The 24,618-nt window shown below is 38.7% G+C and overlaps 1 protein-coding gene across 2 annotated transcripts; it reads right to left on the bottom strand.

Annotated features, from left to right (window-relative positions):
• Nucleotides 1–24: 24 nt before the first annotated feature.
• On the bottom strand, nucleotides 25–24,407 carry LOC146471810 (protein diaphanous homolog 2-like). Of its 2 annotated transcripts, XM_085120362.1 has the most exons (28): nucleotides 24,200–24,407; nucleotides 23,871–24,062; nucleotides 21,884–21,991; nucleotides 21,057–21,187; nucleotides 20,674–20,812; nucleotides 20,163–20,287; nucleotides 19,790–19,895; nucleotides 19,189–19,299; nucleotides 18,842–18,960; nucleotides 16,032–16,148; nucleotides 15,313–15,428; nucleotides 15,124–15,188; nucleotides 14,492–14,608; nucleotides 13,521–13,545; nucleotides 12,390–12,503; nucleotides 11,502–11,860; nucleotides 10,597–10,813; nucleotides 9,607–9,734; nucleotides 9,124–9,192; nucleotides 8,206–8,292; nucleotides 7,759–7,911; nucleotides 6,864–6,993; nucleotides 6,182–6,306; nucleotides 5,278–5,442; nucleotides 4,712–4,780; nucleotides 3,952–4,027; nucleotides 3,446–3,556; nucleotides 25–2,816 (listed from the first exon to the last, which is right to left on the bottom strand). In XM_085120362.1, exons 1-28 carry the CDS (start codon nucleotides 24,245–24,247, stop codon nucleotides 2,578–2,580), a joined length of 3,561 nt encoding a protein of 1,186 aa, XP_084976488.1. In that variant the 5' UTR covers nucleotides 24,248–24,407; the 3' UTR covers nucleotides 25–2,577. The 2 variants fall into 2 exon arrangements, with proteins under 2 accessions (XP_084976488.1, XP_084976489.1); XM_085120363.1 differs by lacking the exon at nucleotides 12,390–12,503.
• Nucleotides 24,408–24,618: the final 211 nt, after the last annotated feature.

The following is a 24,618-nucleotide window of genomic DNA, read 5'->3' as shown; positions in this document are numbered from 1 at the left end:
ATTGATTTTCACCACACAGACGGATTACATTAAATATCATCTTTTTATTGTTATTCAACACATATTGCTACACAATCCACGTCTAATTCAGACTCATTTGAGCCGTATGATTACTAAATCGCGACTTATTCACAACATTTGATAAAAACAATTAGAATGATCACATTCTCTGAAAATGTTTGGACCCTCTTTCCCTGTTACAAGTGTCACCACGCAATCATAACCCACCCTGCAAAGGCAATCTCATAGGTCGCCTGGAGAGGCTTGCGGCAAAATCGAAAGAAAAGAAGCAATTGTTTTTTTATTGCCGACCATTAACGGTTCTGCCATTCCGTTGCATTATTTATGACAGGATTTCTGTGATGAAACAACTCCAGTACCAGAGAGTCTCTCCAGGCAACCAACCATTGGCCAAAGAGCCTAAACAAAACACAACACGTGACATGAAACACGCGCTGCGACCTGCCCGCCACTTACGATTTAGTGCGCGTTTGTTGAAGATGGAACCCTTCACATTTTGAGCCCAATACGTTTGGTAAAGACTGGGGCCAATTTAAAAAAACTTTTCCACTTGTAGCTAGCGAACTACGCTCTTGTGATAGGACATTTTGAGTTACTTTGAACCTCATAACGAAAGGAAAGTGCAAAGTTACAAGGCAAAGTGTTGAGCTTTTCATATGAAATTAGCTTTGTCTGCATTTGAATGAAAACTTATTTTCATAAATAAAGAAGAACTATACACGAAGCCTCCCTTTCATAATGAGGTTCAGAGTATAATACACGCACGCAGTAAATTATCTCAATAAACATTGTTTGAAGTCTTAGCGACAATTACTGAGCTCGTTTTTGAACCCTTCATTGAGTTCTTTGTTGTGTTTGCACGTAAAAGCAGGGGCCCAGCTTGTAAATTACAAGTGCAATTGTTTTCTTAAATTGGCCCCCGCTTAATTTCCACGTTATATACAGGTAAATCGAAAGAAAATTAACGTAAGCTGCGAGCTTGGATTTGCCGAGGGTGAAACAGACAGCAAGGAATTTAGTGGCTGGCCATTCAGTCGTACAGTTTGCAGAAAGTGTCTTCTCTCACCAGAAGAATTAAATAACTACAATGCAATTACGTCCAACTCAAAACCCAAACAGCGACTTCCGAATCATTTTGAAAACAAAGCTACAAGAATGCTACACTTCCTTTATTTACGTAAGAGAGAATACCGCCCTGACTTTAATAATTCTGAGTTAAAATATATTCACCTAAAAAGCAACAGACGTTGCTCCCAATTTATTTAAAATTACACATTTTCTCCTTTCTACGTACGCACGTTTGTTACAGTGCAATTTTCAGCCTTCGTTTGGCCCTAAATTTTCACGTGGTACATGGTGTGAAAGAAGAAAAAAAAAACACGAGAGCTTTCAGAAGCTCCATTTCTAGAAACCAAATATTAGAACAATTGTAAGTTCATGTGGGAAGTAAGTGAGCTTCGGGGTGCGTTTTACAGCAAACATAGAGATATTCAAAATTCAAATTACAGAACTCTAAAACTTACACATTTATCTCTATTCCAAAATTAAGTAATTTTTTTACAGATCACAGTCCACAGGTCACTGAACTACCGATATATAAACTGGACAGTGTCCTCTGACCTTGCACACCATCCAAGATGATGTTTGGGTTAATTCAGTACTAGGAGACACTGTTCTATTTGTGGCCTGTAACCTGTAAAAAACTGCCTTGCAAAATTATATTGGAGGTTTGAATGTTTCTCGGTGTTTGGCAATGTTTCTGAAAACTCGATATATATAATTTATAAACATTCCGTTACATTACTACACTATAAGGTGTATAGTTATCAAGGTCTCTTCGACAACTTTGTTGAGTTTTGGAACGAGTCTTGGTGGCCAAACTACTATTTACAAGAAGCGGAAGTGTGGTAAGAGACTTCCATTGAGGCCTGACAACATTTTAAATTGTTTGCAAGAGTACTAACCTAGGATTACTGTATCATCACAGTGATAGTAATCCTGTAACACCACAGTCAAGATAACTACCACTGTGATACTAAAAGTTTTTAAATGCACACAACGGTCAAACTCAATGAGCCGACACTACTTCGGTCTTCCATTTTGTACCTCTCATTAATGCAAAGCATTTTAGGTTGAAGAAATTTGTAAGAAATATTGCAATAAATACACTGGGTAACCAAAATCCAAAGCAAAAAAAAAAAAAAAAAAACATTAATTTTGCGTGAATACGAAGCATGGACATAAGTTTTGCGTTCCCAAAAGCAGGATTCCATTTTAAACTGCATTTTGCTTCCGATTCCCGGCACAAAGTATGGCGTCAAACACGCATGCCTTGTACGTTTAAGCGCTAAGCAGGTCACATGTTTGACAATAGCCGCGCTTTTAATGGCATTGCAGTTACTTCTAATATCTGTTAGTATTACGTACCAAGCATGGCAGCAAAGCCGCCAATTTTCGTTCGCTGTAACTAAATTCCAATTCTTACATCTGCAATACAAAGGCTTGCGCGCGCGCACGTTGTTTTTGTTGGTGCACTGAACACCATTGCTCGAGGGCTCATAACTTCTTTAACCTTTCCAAAATGTCTTGTGCCTCGTCCTCTAATTGTTCCTCGGTTTTTTCGAGTCCTCGTCTGCCCTCTTTCCTTGGGCGGCCTCTTGAGGGCGCGACTGGGTGATCATCCACTGGAATATCAACAGCGTTATGCTGTTGATCAATCATGGTTTGAGCCTCCATTATTTTCTGTACTGGTATATTTGTGCGGGTTCGCGAGCGCATTAAGTCCACGGGTCGAGCTAGAAAGGAAAGGAAAAGAGTAACCATCTTTTAACGCAGAAACATGCAAGTTGAGTGACGAGGGAATTTTGTTAGGAAATGGGGTTGAGAAAGCAGTGCTATCAGAAATAGAACTAATATACTTAATTATCCTCTCCCCATGATGGACTTTACAGGAACACTGAAACACCGCTCAGAAACAAATACGTCAAATACAACATTTTGAACACAACTAGCCTGTGAACAGGCTCTCAAGTGGGGTGTAGATCGAAGACAAAAATCGAACACGGAGAGGGGCCCCATACTGCGCTCCGCTCGTCCGGCTCGCCAATTTTTCTTTTCGCCCTATACCCAACTTGGGAGCTGTTCACAGGCTAGAACATAACATGCATCATGCGGCCAATTTCCCCCTCTAATACGTATGTGATCCAAGACATTTTTCGTCACATTAAGCTTTAACTCGGCAGCTGCAGAATAAGCCATAGTTCAGGGGAAAGCTAAAGCTACAACTTCCTTCAGTCTTGCTGATGTGATTTATGAGATAAACTTATCAAACCTTTCAAACTATCTAGCAGTGAAAGGGCAAATGAACCGATAGCGTGACGATTTGCGTGGAGGGTGGTGGATTGCGTTACATCCGTTATCTCACCTTTCTTGCCTCCAGGTGCCTTTTTTCGTGCGGGTCTTGAAGGGTCTCTGAACGCAGAACCCGTGTTAAGAGCCTCCATGAGCCCGTCCAAGACTCCTTCTTGATCATCGTCTGCAGAAAAACAAAAACAAAGAAACTTGTAAGATTCCAGTCCAAACTGACGTCATTTACTTCTGTTGTTCTTGCATGTATGGGGAGGTTACTAAAGAAACGGCGGATAAGTGGGAAAAAAAAACAGTTGTAAGAGGTTGAAAAATGTCCGAAGTCGGTTATAAAACTAGACTAATCACAGTACTACTTAACCTCTCAACCTTTATGCTGAGACGAGCCAATCAGAACTCAAAGCAAAAACAACGAACCAATGGCAAACACGAGAAAACACGTGACACAAATACAGCCCGGGAAAAATGCAGTCAGGTCTTGCAAAATTTGAATGCTACGAGAAGTGGGAGAACGTGAATCCGATACAAGTTGGATTATAGTATAAAAACATGCTATGAACAAACCTGCATTAATGTCCACCACTGGCTTCCTCTTGGATTTTTCGGCCTCCATACGCTTTTTCCTTTCTTTCTCTTTATCCTGCAACAAAAGAAACTTTACTTATCTATGAACTGCAATAGGCACAGCAACAAAATATCGAAAATAATTGCAACAAAGGGAAATAACAAACCCAGCTAGTCAACTGGACGCAGAAACATAGGGTGCATTCTTTTAGGGCTATTCTAGCGATACTTATTCCGGTTTAGGAATAACAGAATACACGGAATTTCAATTGCGAAAAGAACGCTCCTAAAATCCGGAAACGGAATACCCATGGCGGAAGTGACCTGAGAACTGCTTTGTCTGCGCGCGCGAACGGCTGCGTAGTATTTCCCACCAAAAATTTCCCAAAAGAATGCGTATTCCGTCTACATTTTCCCAGTGAACCGTATTCCTTCCATTCTGCTATCGGGAGCAGAATAAACAGAATGATATTCCGTTCATTCCGAAAACGGAATAGCTCCCAAAAGAACACAAATACCGTCTATTCCCAGTATTCCTATTCCGGAATAGTCCCAAAAGGTCAACCGCTGGAAAACAAGCAGCCGGTGTGAAGCGCGGGAAAAAATGCAACCGGTGTCAAGCGCGGGAGTACATTCAGCCAGTGTCAAGCGCGGGAAAACAGGAAACCGGTATCAAGCGCGGGAAAGCACTGAGGTAGCCGGTGTCAAAGGCGGGAAAACAGGCAACCGGTGTCAAATCGCGCCAAGTGCAGTTGCTTACCGCTCTTTCTTTCGCTTTTCTGTCTTTCTCTTCTTTTTCCTTCCTCTTTGCATTTTCCTTTTTGGCTTTCTGTGAAAATAACGAAGAGACAACGCTAGACAGTGAAAATACGATAACAGTATGTCATGAAAGAGCCAATGGTGCCGATATATAAAGAGCCATTGTTCTGGGATTATGAGAGTGTTTTCTTAGAAGAGGAACGGAAGAAACGGACAGGTACGATAACATTAAGGTTTTAAGTGAAGTAATATTTTTCTTAATCGATAAAAGATAACGCATTTTTAAAAATTAACTGAGCTCAAATCGATACCAATAATCTATCAAAAATCGAGTCTTACTCAATGCAATCCATTTTGATATTCGAAAGCAACAGCCCAGATTCCAGCTAAAGTGAAAAATATAATGGCTGACTTTACTAAAATGAGAAGTCCGTATTACAGAGAAACGCTTGGTCATCATTATCATAGATTTACGCGAGGTCGTGATTCAGAGAGGTTCAGCTTAGTATGCTTATGTTGTTGTTATTTTATTTTTTTCTTTGTTGCAATCAAATTTCACTCTCCTACCTCGTAGTGGTCCAAGAACGTTTTGACGTCACCAAAGAATTCTTCCATGGAAGTTTTCTTCGCGTCCAAACAGAAAAATTCCACGACTTCCTTGAACATGGTAGTCATGTTTTTATGCATCTCAACCAGCACGTCGATTTGATCCTTGGCACCGTCATAGAAACCGTGAAAACAGTCAAAGAAAACGGTTTCATCATTTCATAAATCAGAGACGCGGGTTTTTTAATGTAATGATCTCGATGAGATCCCAAAGTGTGACCATTCAAATGAAAGCACTCGAGTTGAACTTTCCTGAGGTGCTGTTTATTGTGCTGTACAAGGTGATTCCAACTTTTGAGTCCGTGGATAAAATCTTTAGGTGTGACCATTCAAATGAAAGCTATTGCGCAGTACTTTCCTGTGGTGCTATTTATTATGCTGAAGAAGGAGGTTCTAACTTTTGAGTCCGTGGATGAAATCCTAAAGTGTGACCATTCAAATGAAAGCTACTGAGCAGTACTTTCCTGTGGTGCTATTTATTATGCTCTACAAGGTATTTCTAACTTTTAAATCTGTTGGTGAAATCCTAAAGTGTGACCATTCAAATGAAAGCTACTGAGCAGTACTTTCCTGTGATGATGTTTATTATGCCGTAGATGGTTCCTCTAACTTTTGAGTCTGTGGATGAAATCCCAAACTGTAACCATTCAAATAAACCTACTGACCACCATTTTCTTGTGGTGCTATCTGTCGTGCTGCATGGTTCTAACTTTTGAGTCAGTTGCTGAAAATCTAGACTGTGGCCATTAAAACGAAAGGTATCGAGAATTCCTTTCACAATAGCATTGTCCAGATCTTATTTTTCCCAGACGGGAAAATTTGTGGATGACGTAAATTTCAGTAAAACTAGCAGTGTAAAGGATATCTTCATGACGGGAATGAATTTATCCTCGCGGTCGTTGAGTGGCTTGTATATGTCCAGTTCTTTTTCAAGCTTCTTCAGGTTTCCCTGCATGGTGTTAATTGACTTCTGCAGAATTTCATCCGATACTAAAGACAGAAGGCAAATCACAGAATGAGACTAAAGGCTGGTTTCCATATGATCGCAGATCGCAATAAGGTCTGCGATCATATGGAAACTACTTCTGCGATCCTGCGATCGCGATCGCAGAAGATAGAACCATGTTCTATCTAAAGGCTGGTTTCCATATGATCGCAGACCTTATTGCGATCAGCGATCTGCGATCATATGGAAACCAGCCTTAAAATACGGGACGCTTAAAAGAAACAAAGCCATATTGGCTAAATAGTTTCCTTGCAAATTTAAAAACATTTTGACACAAACAATTCCTATAGTTTTTTCCCGCTTGTTTCCTTCACAATCTAGGGTATCACACTAATATTTGTATCGTCACGCAACAGAAGGAAGTGTCGCGTCACGCTCCAAACGACTCACAAGAAGACTATTTACCCACAAGTTAGTCGTGCTCCATAGTCTGAAACCGACAACAACATGACCAATGTGATTTTGAAAACTGTAATTCAATCAACAAACAAAGATTTATACGCCAGTCGCGCAAAGTTGCACCCAGTTTAGGTTCCCTTACCTCTGGCAGCTTGTTCAACGTGGGCTAATTCAAGTTCGAAGCCTGAAATCTCGGGGTATTTTGTTTCAATCATTTCTTCGATAAAATGAACCAAGGTTGACTGTCCATCCACTGATTTTGTTGAACTCAACTGTAAAGTGATGGACGTTTAATTAGTTGCAGTCGCAAGAAATAACTGACATAACCCTTCTACAACAATAAAAATCTTAAGTGGCTACAAACGAAAACTACAGTTTGCAAGCAAGTGTTGGCACAAGGCGTTGGCGCGTAAACGTTTCAACAAAAGTTGGCAAACAAGTGGACAACCGCACGCGAAAATTGTTTCAACAATCTCTTTCCCTTTGGAAAAATCGAGCTGTCGTCTCTTCTCTCTTTTTTTTTTTTTCCTGGAAAGCCTTACCTCCTTCTAGCTGAAGACTCTAGTGAGCTTAGGTGTCATGAAGTAAAAGTACTATAACTAAAATGTCAATCTGTGCAAGTCCTTTAAAGAACATAGACTAACATGGTCAGTGGCTATTGGCTACTCTCTTCCGTCCTTCCCATAAACCCTCGCGCAACTTTTCACGTGGATCACATCAGAGTCGACTGGAGAAGAATCAGCATTTGACAAGTCAACGTTTACTGAACACACTGCTGGTTTTTACCCAATGAAATACCGTGCACTCATCACGTGTTTTTCACAAGTGCATTCAAAGAACGTTTGCTGAAGACAATCAGCCAGCAGCAAGGGAAAAGACTTCTCAAGTGTATTGGAGAGTGTGGGACATTTCTCCAGCAGAATACATCATATAAAGCCAGACAAACTGATATTAACATACCAGTGCAAATTTTTTTCATGTAAAAACGCAAGGTTTATAGACATAAGTAAGTAAACATGTCTTTATACAACACTCACTTTGGTCAGATAATTCATTTCAAATCCCATTGAGCCCTCGTTTCTTGAGCCAGCGTTCATGTAGTTTCCCATGAGGAGCACTAGTTCCAGGACTTTGGAGAACTTGGGGCTTGTTCTCACCTCTCGACACGCCGCGGTTGCATTTACAACGCTCTGAAAAAGAAAAAAAGAAAACTTGTTACCCTTTATTTCAAAGACTGTTGAAAAATGGTGTGTAAATTCAAAACCGTAAAAGGTTAGGTGGAAGATTCGAAGAACAGAGGTCCGGGAAATACAGATCTAACGAATAGACTCTTATCACTCGGCGGCGGCCATGTTGAGTCTGGCCGCCGTGTGACAAAGGTCTGAGGATCTAAACAGCTTCGTGCTTATCTGGAAGATTCAACTTCTGGGCAAATTCATGTGAGTATTTTTCGTTCTTGTTTTAGTTGGAAAAAAAAAACTCACCGGTTTTATATCTTGCATCTCCTCTGGAAATTTCATTTTGAACAGCAGCATATTTAATCTTTGTTCCAACTTTTTAATGCCACTCAACTGAAAAGAAGACAGTTTAAGAAGTCAGACATAACTGACGGTAACAAAACTTAAGAGAAATGTTCCTTTCAGAAAATGACCTATAAAGAACGTTCAAGATGTGTTTTCACTTAAACGGCCGCTAAGGCCTGTCTAAAAAAAATCACAATACGGATGTTGACAACTCCGACGATATCTTCTCCACAAAAGAACTTTATTTTCCTTCAAGCAGAAATGTCTTCTCTTCAACCCAAAATTCGGATATTTTGCTTTGCTTCTTTTGCAGGTTAAAAAGGTGCAACTTACGTGCGGGGCAAGTGTTGCACGCACAATGTTCACGTGCAAGATTCCCGCGCGAAAACTTTTTTTAATTGTTGTTGTGCAAAAAAAATTATCCACAGGTTCCCCTTGCTGCAACAAACAAGATATTATCATATACAACAAAAACGCGAAGTGGATCTTGCCTTTTGTTTCAGCACACATTCTGAAAAATGCCAGGTTTTTTCTCCGCGAGGAAAACTGCAACGTATAACGGCATTTCGACGAAAGGTAAGACATGTCTTAGGTAAGACCCGAAATGCTTCTGCCAAATGCAAAACACTCTTTCGGGTCATATTTCCGCTAAACGGTTCTGTTGTCGCTGGCATTTTCTACTAGCGTTTACAGTGATGCAGTTGAAGTAACCCTCCTTTGTGGAACACTCAAAAGAAACAAAGCTTTGTTCAAGAAAGGGGGAGCTCGTGATCTCAGCTTTATGCAGTATCAAGACGAAAATAGTTTCTCTTCCCTATTGTGAGAACGGTTCGGGACAGTCGGTGTTGGAGACAACGGGAGTCTGCTGTTAACACTTACCAAACAAGCAAATTGTTCAGGATCACTAAGATCATCAAAACTATCTTTCATGTTTCCAAGTTGTTGCATCTAAGAGAGGAAAGGGAAAGAACGATCATTCAACTGAGTCACCAGAATTGAGAACATGGTGAACAAATTGTCTTATACAAATACACAAGTCATACACTTCGCTTCCCAGATAGCGGACAACACTCCACTCAAACGAAAAATCAATTCGCCTTTCACGTACAAGTTTTGGCAAAAGTCCTGGTAGGTCACCAGGCCTAAAAGCCACTTTACGTGAAACATTCCCGGTTCCCCAACAGAGATTCAAGTGTTTTGATTTGAAAGTTTGAGTTTAAATTTTCTGGGTACTTTTGCAAAAGGTACCCACGGAGCTACTCAACATTTATGCCCCTTATTTTGTGATCCATTCAAATTTTTCCAGATTTGTCAAGCAAATCTTCATTCTGTACACCAAACCACGGAATCACACAAGCTCACCTGTTCTGGTGGTGGAAGATACTTCAACAAGGAGTTGATGGCGCTTTCCGTTAAAGTCGTTTGATCACAGTTCAAAATCAGCTTCTTGATCTCATCATGCGGTAATTTAAGTGAGCCAAGGAAAATTGCTGAGAGTAAGAAAATAAGAAAATAAGAAAATCAAAAAACAAGATTTTGTTCTGTTCGGCCTTTATCGGAAAAATATTAGTTAGGGACAAGCTAGATCGAACCGGACCAGTGTTCAGTCACAGATATCCAAATCTAGATTCCACCCTGACCATAGGTTTTGCCTCACCTACCGCAAATCCTTCGCATACTTGCCTTGGGTTGGACCTAAGTTGATGTGCGCGAATGTTGAAATAACAATCGACAAACTGCTGGCTAGAAATAACACTGGCTTTCCCGCGAACATTTTCAACAACTTAAGGTCACTGAAAACTTACAGTTAGCGCAAGGACGTTTGTCAAACTGCAAATAGAATTCAAAAGCAACTAAGTCACATAGCAATAGACCCTTCCCCAAAATGGCGGCTGAAAATTCAAGTTAAAAACGTATACCAGCACTAGAAAGAGCACTTTTACTTTAGTAACCCTGCAAAGTTTCAGCATATCAGGTGTAATATCAGCCGAGAAAATGTAAGTTGAAAAATGAATAATTTACAGACATTTGTATACAAACGTCTGTGAATTTGTCAAATTTCATCTTACATTTCTTAAGCTGATATAACACCTACTATGCTGAAACTTTGCAAGGTCACTAAAGTAAAGGTGCTCTTTCCAGTGCTGGTATCAGTTTTTCATTCAGTTCAATTTTAACTCATTCAAATCTGTTGCCGCCATTTTGGAGAATTATACGTTTGTGAATGCTTGTTGGGTGAATGTACCAGTCTGCCCGTTTGCATTAAGGCAATTTGACGACATGACTTTGCAAACTTTTTCGTTCATCGCATCAAGGACAACATGATGAACAAAACATCGGGAAAACACTTACACAGGTTTTGTGCACTCTTTGCATCAATAATCTTCAAATCTTTGCCTTTTTTCTTGGCGGCTGATTTCTTCTCCAAACTGTCCCCACTTTCTTTTTGTTTCGGAGCGCCTTTTGCTGCAAAGGTTTTGGTTAACTCGTCAAACAAACCAGGTTTTTCCAACTTCTCTTCTTTTGTTTTGGCCCAGAATGTATGTTCAGTGAAGTTCTTCATGTTAATCTGTAGAGTAGACGAGAACAGGTCATCGATTCATTTTCAACAACAAGGGTTTGGTTAACACTGAGCTACGTTGTATTTGCACTAGCTACATGTAGCTGTCATACTCATATTTTCATGGAAATCCTCAAGAGTCTAAACTCTTTGATCTCTATTGCCTTGCAACTGTCACACCCTGTTGTCAATTGTCATGCACAGTCAGTGAGTTTAAACTCTCTTCCACTCTCTTTTGTGAATGCAAACTCTCAGGTAATTTTGTCAATGCGCACTGTCACTGGGTAGTCAAACTATCTGTTTGCGCCGTAACCCTCTTATTGACCCTCGTGCACTGTCAATGAGTATAAACCCTAAGCAAGTAATGTAAAATTTCGAATATTATTATGCACCCTCGCACCAAAGCCCTCTTTCATCCACTGTTTCCATTTGGTAATGTTGGTTTGAACGAATACAAGACCAGGGATTTTACAGTATCTTTTGACTATTGATTGATCTCTAGCCGATTCTCGTTTCAGCCACTTTGAACAAATGTTAATCAGGATGGACGGAGTTAGTCTTGATTGACTGCGTCATCAGGCCTTCTTAACTCTGATGTGCTCTCAGCAGTTTACATCCTCAAATTTTTATGTCTATGTCAATCAACTCCCATCATCTTGTGCTCTTATTTGATCCTGGTTAGGACGTAAAAACAAACCTTATTCCAGTTAGCTCTCTTCGTCTGCACGTCGGGCTTATACTTCTTCTTTGGCGCCACACCAGGAGGCAGAACCGGCACTGGAGACCCAAACGGAGGGCGTGGTCCCATGCCAGGGAAAGGAGGAGGGGGTGCACCCCCTGGGAAAGGAGGTGGGGGTGGTGGACCTCCACCAGGTGGGGGAGGAGGAGGAGGTGGACCACCACCAGGAAATGGTGGTGGGGGAGGGGGTGGAGGACCTCCACCTGGACCTGGTGGAGGAGGTGGTGGGGGTGGGGGACCTCCTCCTGGAAATGGTGGAGGAGGTGGTGGGGGTGGTGGAGCAGGACCTGGAGGGGGTGGGGGTGGGGGAGGACCACCTGAAAATGAAAGATAATTTGTTACGACCGAGAAAGTCTACAGCACTTTCAGTTCATAAAGCCTTCTTTTCTGGTGGTCAACAGAATTGGGAAGCAATATCTCTAAGAACATGACAAGCTTAAATTTGAAGGGCATGTATTTGCCTGTCTTGTTGTCAAATCTAACTGGTAAATCTTTTAATCTTTTATTTACAATAATATTTTAAATGTTTATCAAAATGGAGCATAAGGAGGGTAAATTTTATATTTTCATCATTGCGATTTTAGTTCACATATGTATGCCAAGATGCAGTTTATTTTAATGCATTACCAAGGCAATTTGCAGTAACTGTTCTCCAACAGTTTGTTCAAGATATATTAAACCATTAAGATCTTTGTTTAAGTCATGTCATTCTCTTATAATAATTATTCTAGTATTAGGCTTTATTCCACAAAGGCAGCTCTGTGCTCACATCATAGGAGAACTCAGACTCTTTTATCACGAAAGAAAACCAGTTTAACGGGTACAAAAATAGCACTAGGCACTCACTTGTTGGTGGAGGTGGAGGAGGAGGAGGGGGAGGGGTGGAAGAAGCTGAGGGGACAAAACAAACACGAGAACGTGGCGGAGCAACTCCTTCAGTTCTGGTCTGTGATTGGCCAACTGAAGGTAAGAGATAGTAGCACAGTTCAAAACAGATCTTTACTGCATTTATTTCATTATTATTATTATTATTATTATTATTATTATTATTATTATTATTATTATTATTATTTGTTGATCAGTCACTGCTTAGGCAAGGAGTCAGTTGCCGAGCATCAGGCCACCACCTGTGGCCTTGGATGCTCTGCACATTCTACATTCTTTCCTTTTTAAGTATCTAGCACTTTTCTCAGGATTCTTGTGGTCCCTAAATTATTATCATCATTATTATTATTAATATTATTATTACGATGATTATCATCATCGTCATCATCATCATCATCATTATTATTATTATTAAAATGAAGGGAAACATTTTACAATTAATGTTAACTGCATGTATGATAGTTTTTAATTCACGTAAAAAAAATTTAACAATGAAAAAGTTATTGGGTGGAAAGCTGATATTATTCTTTGCCGTGTCTGCATTATTTTGTTTTTTGTAACATTAGTTGGTCCTGAATTCTTTTTAGTTTAGTGTATAAGTTACTTATAACTCAAGTTATGTTTATTTCAATATTATTTTAATTAGTATCTATAATCAAATTTTTGGTTATTGAAAATTTAACATTACATTGATTACAAAAAAATTACATTAACAAAAACAACTTGATTTCTGTTAATTCCCAATTAAGTTTATACATTTAGAAACCTGAAGACTAAACCATTGTGTATTGTCTGACACAGGGTATGATGGATGGCGCGCTGCTTTCATGAGCTGATAATCTTTGCATCAAATAACTTCACACAGGTTGGAGTAAACAAATGGTACTAGGGACTATCTGTATTTATCTTGGACTAGATTTTCGCTGCATAAAGTTTGGTTTTTACATATGTATGCATGTGTGGTTCACATCAGAGGATGTGATCCTTTTTCATCTCATGTGTACTGCCTTTCACATATATATAATTTAAAGAATGTGACACTGTATAAAAATAATCCAACTTTGCAATGTTTAATTTTAAGCATCATCTTACCTCTAGCAACCCCTCCTTTCTTTGCCTGAAGAAAAAAGGTTATGGTAACATTAAGCAATAAATTGAGCTACTGTAAATAATTAGTCTTTTTGCAGCTCCTTTTCTTTCACTTTAGAATAAAAATGAGCGACATAAAGAGTGAACGACGTTTCGATGACTCCATGTCATCATTATCAAGTTCCAAATACATGGTGAAATTAATTATATATATATAGTAACTAAAACGTGAAAATATTTAGGGAATAAATAAATTTTTCCATATGTCCATATGTGTACAACTCATGTGTGGAATCTCAAACCGTTTTGCATTCAAGGTATTCCTTCATTTCGTTTTTCGTTTACTTTTTTTTTTTAATTAATTGGTAAAAACTGAACCAGTAATATGAGTATAAAAAATAAAAATTAGAATGTTTTCTATTCCATGCACTAACACTTTCTAAGAACCATTAGCAAAACTAACTAGTGTTCCATCAGGAATGCTACAATCTGTCTGGCAACACTGGTGACTACAGATAGATAGTGAGTACTGCACAATTTAAACTTTAACATGATAATAATATTTGATGAGGGCAAAGCTTTTTCATTTCAGACAAATATTAATCAAGATTTATATTAATGGACATCATGCTAATTTAGAAATCTCAATCTCATGATCCCATGTTAGTTAATGCTCATTTGCTTAGGCTGCATTCGATTGACCGTATTCCGGAATAAGAATAAGCAGAATCTAGATAGATTTCTCTTTCTAAATATATTTGGGAAGAAAGTTTTGCAAACTTCCACTAATAAACGATAATTTAAACTCCATTTTGTATTTCAGTGACTCCAAAAGCTTCTTATGAGGGATTTCTAGAAATCATTGTATGTATTCCTATTCTGGAATAGGGTCAATCAATCGTACCCTTACATGTAATTAGTCGAAGCAAACTTGCATGTCACAGTGTGCTAACATTGCATTCATGCCAACCCACCTGTTCACGTAAATCCTCCAGCTCCTTCTCCATGTTTGCTATCTTGGTTTCATAATTTGTTGATGTTAAGGTCAGTTTGGCTTCACACTCCTGCCTCATTGTTGTTTCTAATTCAAGCTGAAAGTGAGAAATTAGCTTGATGTGTCACGATCAGCTGAATTTCTACATATTCATACAGATAAATACAATTTAACTTAACAATGACAAAGTACATTTTTAAGACCAATTCAGTTGTACGACATGGTTTCCCAATTACTCTGAACTCAAATGCTCCATTTGTAGTTCCAGGGTGAGTTTTTTTGGGAGAATCCAAAAATGGATTGGTGATCTCAGATCATTCAGATCATGCCGCATTGATGCGGCATGATCTGAGATCACAAATCCGGTTTTGGATTCTCCCCCAAAAATGCTTCCCTAGTTCATTGTCTTCCCCTTTTTGCCATTGTTTATTCAGTACTGACAGGTGCTTATTGATACGATTGTGTTGCCTCAATGTCTGTGATGCAAGGATTGCCAGCTTGCTGTCTACCAGCTTAGGCCTCCAGGAAACCCTAGGCACTCGACGTCCACATTGATGCAGTTCAATGTTAATAATTTAATAAGTTAGGTTATCAACATGTATCTGCAAATACCTTGGTTTCAAGCTGCATGGATTTTTCTGCTGCTTCTTGGTACTGGGCTTCTTTGGCCAAGTCCTCTGCAAAATTCATTAACAACTTGTTATCTTAAACTCCCGCTTTTCTGAGCAACTTTTTGTTTCCCTCAACAGTTCATGATAAATCATGTGTATACACAGCAGAAGAACAGAAAGGAAGACTCACCAATGAGAGGATCTACGTCTATTTGAAATCTTTTTGTAGAGAAGTCAGGGTCAACTCCACTCCGATGAAGGACAATCTGTGAGATGCACTCTTCAATTAATTTGTAGTATTGTGGTCTGCAAATTAACACAACAATAACAACAACAACATCAGTACAAGGGGAATCATAGATGACTCAAAAAGAACATACAGCTTATGCCATACAGAACTCAAGGACTATCAAGGAAAGACAATAACCAGACCTCACAAAATGTCCTTAACACCGCAAATGTTCCACGAAGTGCAATTTTGATATCTCAACTGGATGTTATTATGCATAAAAACAACATGAAAATGTACATAATTACTACAGATTTCAAGGCCCCTGAAGTTTAATCACAGTGTATAAATTTGAAAAACATCATTCCACCAATCAACCCTCCAAGTTAACTTTTTTCTTTAACCATTATTTGCTGACTAACTCTTTCATGATCATCACAGGTTTAGTATCAAGGCTGGCAACTACAAGCCACTTTCAGGTCACCAGGAGCAAATTCTGGTCACCACAGAACCTAAAATGGACACAATTTGGACGGTTGCTAGTAGTAAATTTTTGGATGAATTTTATGGGAACAAAGTGTCCCTGATCTTTGGATGAATTTTATGGGAACAAAGTGTCCCTCATAGACATAATGAAATTGTATCAACTTCATTGGGACGAGGAAGCTCATCATGCACACCTGGCATAAACATCGTCTCTGATGAGAAGCAGATGCTGAAGAATTGAAAGAAACATGGCCTCTGATTGCGTGTCCTGGACAACATTTGTTATAATCTGGTAGATCTCATTTGGATCCCTGGAAAACTATTAAGGAAGTCAACTTTGGAATAAGCAACTAACCAAAGGTTTGTCTCAACTTCAACTTTAATTTTTCATTTTGTAAAATATACATAAAATTATTACTGCTGCCTGCAAATAGAGAGAGTTAAGCAAGGCAGATAGCAAAGGAAGAAACACACTAATGAAAAAAATTCAATAAAGTTAAACTAAAAAATAACTAAATGTTAATTTGTGATATTAATATATAGATGTAAGAAAAGGTTAGGAAAACCAAAGAGAGGATACAAAAAGCTCCTAACATCTATAGTCTTCAACTACAGTATACTGTGTATTCTGTACCACTTAAAGTGCCCATATCGGAATTTTTTTTATTTTCTTGTCTGAATCTAAACATCACCCTAAGAACTTCAGTGAAAAAATTTTTCGATTTGCATAAAACGCGAATTTTTTATGAATTTAATAAGACGTTCAAATTTGCCGCCATTTTGGCCCTCCATTCGCATTAGTCTCCTCTCGGTTTAGCAAGAGCTGTGACGTAGATTCAGGAACACGTGACTTCAGCCGTTCTCTGGATCTCACTGAAAACAAGTCGCAGTATTTCTGCACGTTTCTCGAAAATGCCGGAAAGATGTGTTGCAGCGAGATGTGAAAACATCCAAGACGAAGCGAATGGAATAAGCATGCACAGGATTCTTTTCTTTGGCACCACATGCCCGCAAAGACTGAGGAGGCGAAAGAAATGGATCGATTTTATGCTGGAGCGGAGGAAGATGTGGACGCGCGCCTGGAAAGACCTCATCCTTGTGCTCGATGCACTTCAATGACGAGGATTTCACAAGGCTGATGAATTCAGGTTTAAACTTAAAACGTGAACTGAAGTAGGATGACATCGCGTTTGTGTTTATCCTTTAAAACAGCTAAGCGAAAGGAAGACGAAGACCAAGAGCCACCTTCGAAAAGGAGCAGAGAAAAGCGAATGGTAAGCTTTTGATAAATATTCACACCCGCTTGTGACATTCTAAGCGTTGTAACCTTCTGAGGTTTATAGTTTGACCTCACTGTTAACTCAGTCGCAAGTTTTATAAAATATGGCATAATTGTTTTGGTATATATTCTCATAGATCGTGAGATCCGCGAAGTTTCGTTGAGACCAAGCTCTAAAAAAATACCAGCACAAATGCTACCACTGATGTAAATAGATCGATGCGAGAACAGTAGCACTCGGCGAACACAGAAAACATTGTAAACCACGATTCAGATAAGGTAGATAAACTGCAGCAAGAATTCAACGAGCTCAAACAAATATTGTACACACATGTGTTGCAGAATTCTGCAAACAATAAAAATGTTGAAAAGTATAACAACGTTATCTCTGAAAACCTAACCACCACAACGGGGCTTCAAAATAAAAAAGGGCACAAAACAAATAACAAGCGCAAAGAGCGCAGAAAAAAATTGGCCTAAAAAACGGATTGAGACACAAAGAGAAAAACACGAGAAATTCATGAAGAATTTTTCAAACAAACAACTCAGCGACAGCCTGTTAGCGTTATTTCCAAAGGGCTCAAATTTGTCCTGACACCGGTGACAGACACGAATTACATTAGACGCCAACTCTTGCTAGACTTCGAACATTTCGCAAGACGTATGCGCCTAAAAGATACAATGGATTTCGTAAACTGTGGGACAGTGACAAAAAGGAAATTAACCTGTCATTGGACAAGCTAACAACTTCCATCTTACAATTAAATTTACAGCCGAAATTTCAGAGAACGAGACAAGCTATTATTATCACAGTTCAACACGTGTCCTTCCTGTAGTTCCGCGAGAACAATGTCGCTAGTCAGCGCTTCCCAATTGCCTTCGAGTTCCTTGCAGCAGTAGCACTCGCTGATATTTGCTAGTAGATCACGGCTACAGTTACCACAAGTACATCTACATGGAAAATAATTCGTTCGAATGTATGTGAGTACTTGGCCATAGTTTTGACAGATGATAATGAAGAGTGCGTATGCAAAATGCAAGGTGAGAACTTTACCATCCACTAACACGCACTCTATTCTCCAAGCGTTTTGTTAAATCTTCCTCGAGTCGTCGCTTCTCCTCTTGTTCCTTGCGATATCTTTTTAGCCATTCTTCGTCTGCTATCGTCTCGTCCGCGCACGGTTCGAGTGTATCATCATCTTCACTCGTATTACTTGTTTCGTGGACGCCATCTATCGCCTCGAAGTCGTCCTTCGACGCTTTCAAATTCGTCCTAGCTGCTTTCTTCAGCGGTTTGCTCACTTTCCGTGTCAGATAAGTTTTCTGCCATGGAATATACTTATTTGGAGCTAAGTTTTTCCTTCCTACCGGTGAATCTGACGATTTTCTTTCTGCTGCGAATGTACTTTACTGAAGGTCAAGTGAGTGCATAGACTCGAGAGTTCCTGAATGTACGTCACAGACCATGTCACGTGGCCCTATTGTGAGCCCGTCGGCATTCTCATCAGCGGGGCGGGTGGACCGCAATAAAATAGGATTTTAAAGATTTGTAAAATTCATAAAAAATTCGTGTTTCATGCAAATCGAAAAATTTTTTCGCGGAGGTTCTTCGCGTAATGTAAAGATTCAGATGAGAAAATAAAAAAAAATAAAAAAGTTTGTAAAAGTAAACTTGAGGCTGCCAATGTCGTCAACCTTTACCGGTGTTTTCATTTTCAAGGATACTCAAAATTAATTGTGATGTCTTTCCATCTATGCTGGAACTCAACAGAGTCATCATCTCTGTGTTCTTCAAAGATGTCCAACTGGACATTTAGATCATCGTTTTCCAGATCTCTAAGATCCTACAAGTAGGAATAAGAAATACTGTTTATTAACTTTTAAGTGGCTTTGCTTTGTGCATGTATGTGTACTGTACTGAGTAACTCCACACATCAATTTGCAGATCAGGGACTTTCAGCTTATGGTATAGTGTATGAGCTGACTTATAGCCAAAATTTGAAAAATGGATGTCCAAAATTCAAAATTCATGCCACAACCGCATGATCAGTAAGAGAAAACTCAACACCAACCTGAAATGGCTCTGACATGCCTTCTCTGATAAATTCATTTCTCAGATGTAATCTAAAATCTAAGTCATCAGGTGTACTGACAAGAGCATTGATCAGCTGAACACAAGCCACCTAATGATCACAAGTCATTAACAAAAGGAACAAATAATCAATAAATATATCACACATTAATAATGAGGGAGGGAAGCATGGGGCTTATTACTTAGGCAATGTTTTGTTTCAAATTGGGCTAGCTTTGATCATAAAGAAACCTTGAACACTACAGTAACAGCTTAAAACAGCTACTGTACAAATGTAACCCTAATGGTTCATGGGCAGGTGGAAGGATTTTAGCAGCAGAGATTTGGGTGGGGGAGGTATATTTGGAATTTTGCAGTCTTTTGATCGATGAGATAGTAAGGTTCATCAAGTTTGTTTATAATACTTTAAATGCCTGTCTGGTTATAAAAGTACTGGCCATTGGACAATATAATGGTTTTTGTAATCCATCCAAATGTTCAGCCTTAAAGGAACGCGAACTGGCATTGCCAAAAAACACAAACAAAACAAGCATCCCCTTGTAAAAAGATGATAATATCTGAATATATTTGACATGACTTGCCTTAAGGTTGGTGTGGTCATCATGTAAAGCATCCACTATTTTGCTAAATCTTCCTTTCTTTTCCACTTCTCCACAGACAGTGATTGCTTCCAGGGCTTTATCGTGCCTGACAATAACAATAGATATTACCGAATCCCAAAATTTTTTTCAATTAACACTATTTTGAATCTGATCTAAAAACAGTAAAAAAAATTTCAACTTATAAAGACATGAAAAAACTAAACTTTCAGGAACCTTTTGTTGCCTACACCAAAATTTTCTTTATAAATTCTTAATATAATACTCGTCTGTTTGATAACGAATGAGAATACGAAGAATACGAGGAGAAATCAAAACCTGATTACGTGTACTCTAGGATACAAGGGTAACTTACTTCACAAGGCAAACGGCAGCCATGACTTTGACGACATCAGCCATCATACTTGTATATTCAGGATCCATTGATCTTGCCAGCAAGACCAGTCCATCTTCACTTTTTAACATCATATTCAGACCATACTGGAAATGAACATACACTTTAAATCAGAGAATACTTTTATTACACTCTAAAAACCTAAAAGCTGATGCTGTCAGTGATTACAATCTAAGTAAAAATAGCATGACAACCGGAATTTTATGATTTCTTTTATTGGTGTTAGGTTTTTCCAGGTGGGAAACCCAATACATTAACATTCTGACACATACATACACGTACATCAATAAAAGCAAAGCAAAAACGTTATTTATCACTGAGGCTTCTGAATTTTTTTTTTTTTACGATTTGACCTCCCATCCAATCAATCAAAGCACAAAATTTACTCAAAGAATTGAAGCCTTAAACCCCAGAATGTACAAATAAATGTACACTGTACCTTACAAGCTTATTGGGGAAAATTTTTATTTACCTTGTTGTTCATGAAAGCTTTTAAACACCTCACACATTCATGTTGTATTCGCTTTTCCACATTTCCTGTCTTTTCACAAGCATCGCGTAAGTGTTTAAGCAAACACTGGAGACCCTCTTCACCAAACTGTTGGATCCAGCTGCAAGCCATGAAAAATTTCTTAGATGAACCAACTACAGGTACAGATAAAAACGCAAGTGGAATTTTATAATTTTGTAACGGTTTACAAAATCTGTAAGATTGCAGCTCTTGGCAATGGATACCTCTCTCAGAAGAAATCTCTCTAAGAAGAAACTCAAGACAAAAACGTTTTCTTGTGCAGTTCAGCTACATAGGAAGACATTTTAATGGAAGTTAATCAGGAGAACAAACCTATGGCCTACCTGAGTGGTCGGCCTGTAAGAGACACTCGTACAGACTGCAATGACTTCAAGAGGTGATCAGCTGACACATCCATCCGGCGAAGTTCTCTTACGTAATCATCTGGTGATGTCAGACCAGCATTCGAAGTTTTCTGTATCCCAGACAAGCAACAAATTACATACATTAAAAGTAGATTATTTTTCAGGGGAAAAATTTATATTAACGCAATGCAACCACTTAATGCAACCACTGCTTGGCTGGTTCTTCTGGTAGAACAGGTAGCAGGTGGATGCCTCTTCAAGATGGGTATGTTGTGGTTCAACTTCTATTTTCCTTTGAACTTTGTGCATGGCAATGTGTGATAATAGTATAAAACAAAGGAAAATAAGAATCAAACCACAATACAATTTACAGATATCTCACTTGGATGGAGCCTGTCTAAGATGATACACCCACCTTTTGTTGAACGGATACATGTACGGATGTACATGTACCTTTTAAGGCTGACACCATCCCAGATAACAACTCTCTAATGCAAAACTCTCAAACCTAGCTCAAATCATCTCATGGACGTGATAATGATGTAAATACTACATAAAACTCCCAGCCACCAATACAATCAGGGTTGCAATCCTGTAATCATCATCATAGATGTACATACAAGTGGATTGACTTTACTATTGGATCTAGTGTTTGTGTATGTATTTTCCTCCCTGTCTAAAAATCAACATTATTTTAGGTCTAATCTGCTCTGGAAGCAGTTGATAAGTACAGTCAGTCCATGCATTTCCCCTATTTGTGTCCATTTTTTTAATATTCAACCCACAGAAGAAATTGTTTCATTTACTTGTGACACCAGTTGTCTCCTCTTGAAGCTACACAACATGTCAACCTTTGTCCCCATGTCTCTGTTACGAATAGGTTCCCGCAGATTTTCTGACAGATTCATATCCTCCTACAAGGCAAAACAAAAGAAACAAAAAAAGCATTAACAAAGATTTCTAAAGAGAAACCTCTTTTAAAGATAATAACTACTGTAGATTTAGAAATGCTGACCCAAATGAATTGTACTAACAGAGCTTGTAAAAAAATAGCTCATCATCACAGAGATGATCATTAGCACTCAGTGACTTGGCAGATTTTTACCCGGCTAGCAAGTACATGATGCTCCACAAAAATGTCACAGAGTGGATCAAACTTTAAGTCCCACCACAACATCAACCATTATGCAGGCCTACAGGTAAAAGAGGCATGGGACTTGTCTCCCATTACATTTTACAAATAAGGTTAAGCGAATTTTTAAAAACTTTTTCAAACATTGGCAATCCATGAGGTGCTTGGAAACAATGGCAAACAACAAGCTACATGTATAATTCCAAGGTAAAGATGTACTGATAGCTTGCTAGATTTAGATGTTAAGGATTATACAAGCTGGTATGTACACACAGACATATGTATTTATATATGAGGGCATATCACAAGTATTCATCAGAGCAGCCGCAAGTATTGACCCATGGCCCTCCACTCATATCAGCATTATTTTAATCCCTGCAGGTGTTCTACTCTGAAATATACACACCTATCACAATAATGTTTATTTGAAAATGGCAACTGAACAGTGTAGTCACCAGACAAAAATGTGTTTCCATGTGCTTGAAAAGGCACAGCAAGTAGCTTTTTTCACCATTTACCCAGATGCAACTCAACTTGATTGCAATGGTCTGTCTAATGTTCCTTCCAACCTCCCCCCCCCCCCCAACCCCACTTCAATCAATAAGATTTTCATGTCCCTAAATTTCTAAATTCTTGCACACTTGGTGAGCTCTCATGTTAGGCAACAACTTAGCAGCCTATATGAACAGCATATATCATATATCAGCAAGTATGAACTTGCAAATGTGTGGCAGACCTCCGTTCGCTACTAAAAGCAAGAGATATTATCATGAAGTCCTGCCCTAATGACAAAATATCAATAATATTTTGAAACCTTTTGTTTTCTTATCTGAAAAAGCTGTATTTACAATTCATTAAAATAGTTCTTGAAACCTATTTTATTCATACCTGATTTACAAATGACAAATGACATCATGACTATCTATCTGTAACATAACAGTTCATTACATACCCTAGGGGTTTATAATCCGAATTAACGATATATATCTGATGATATACTCTAATATTGAACTAATGATAGTCAAACCAACCGCAAAATATTTATACATTTTTGCCCACCGAAATAATAGCTTCCTGTACTGAAAAATCACGTGAAGTTATACACTTCCGAAGATCTTGCAGAATAGTTGTTTACACTGGGAACAAAGCAGGCTTAGAATATAAATTACTAAACGCGCCCTTTATTATGGTGAAATGTACAGCGACATTAAAATGCTGTTAAGTGGTATTTCGGCCATTCCTGCAAAAACATTGAATAATGAATGAAGAACGAAAGTGTAAAAGTGAAAGATTTAATTTTAATCCTTGAATTTTGTCCAATGTCGTCATATATCAACTTTCAGTATCGATCCTGACAATCAGGAACAACATTTTGTAATTTGAAGAAAAGTCGGACCACAAGCTGCCGAAACATCTCTCTGGAGATAAAAGTGTGGTGAGTAGCTATTGGCGAGAAGACTGCAACGAGAAAATAACGAGCTCCTACACAGTGTAGAGAGCCATCCTGTACCTAGAACAGGTAGTGTCACATCGAAGTCCCCTTCCCATTATTTTGAAAACAACTTTAGAATTTTCTTGAATGAATTTCAAAACACAATCGCCGCTAGCTATTGTAAAACTGTGCAAGGCTTTAGTTACACGTGATTTCAGCGAGTACATACCAACATTTTTTCAAACATTTTAGTGAATTCATCTGGAGGCAGATGTTTGATTCGTTCGATCTCCTCCTCCATTTCTTGATCAACAATTGGCTCCTCTTGTGTGCTCCGCAATCGTTCCTTCACCTTGTGCCCGTTGATATCTTTGTCTTTGTGTTTCTTCTTCTCTTTTCGCATGGATGTGATGCGATTGAGCTAAAAACAACCACACGTTTCATTCATTACCACAGCTCTTACAGCAACAAATTTGTTTTCTTTAGCGCAGTGTCATTTGCAAGCAGCTATTGAAATAAACACAAACAACATCAGGTGTGAGAGCGTAGTAAACTTACTATTCCGCCGCTTTCCTTGGGCGTATTTGGATTTAGTTTGTCCCCCATCCTGAGTCCAAGAGTTATGACAATGCGAACAACACACTTTCTCGAAAAATAACGCTTTTACATGACTCGATTGCCTTGTTAGGGACCAAACATAACTGCAAGTAGGAAGCAAAAAGGATGGAGCAAATTTGTAGAATAACGACTAAACTGACGCATGCGTGATGCTGAGCTTTCAAAGTCTCCCATGAATCACTTGGAGCGGAAGAAATTGTGTGACTTGGCTCACAAGAATCCTAATTTGTACATATTTCTTTTCTTACGTTTGTAATTTAAAACAACTAAGTTTAGAGCCAAGTCACCTTAACAAGCTTTAAACTTAACTTTTTCATCGTTACCTCTCGTTACTTCCATATTTTGCTCTTTGAACGTAG

The sequence above is a fragment of the Pavona decussata genome, unplaced genomic scaffold (assembly GCF_977016875.1).
Source record: "Pavona decussata unplaced genomic scaffold, jaPavDecu1.1 SCAFFOLD_102, whole genome shotgun sequence".
NCBI lineage: Eukaryota > Metazoa > Cnidaria > Anthozoa > Scleractinia > Agariciidae > Pavona > Pavona decussata.
Note: the sequence above shows the minus strand (reverse complement) of the source record. Positions and strands in the feature narration are given on the sequence as shown.

Coding starts and splice junctions, on each gene's coding strand:
- LOC146471810 (XM_085120362.1), bottom strand. CDS start 24,247: ATGGGGGACAAACTAAATCCAAATACGCCCAAGGAAAGCGGCGGAATA. Junction 16,149..18,841: donor GACATCACAATTAATTTTGA/GTATCCTTGAAA, acceptor ATAGTTTTCCAG/GGATCCAAATGAGATCTACC. Junction 3,557..3,951: donor AGTGGTGGACATTAATGCAG/GTTTGTTCATAG, acceptor GTTTTTCTGCAG/ACGATGATCAAGAAGGAGTC.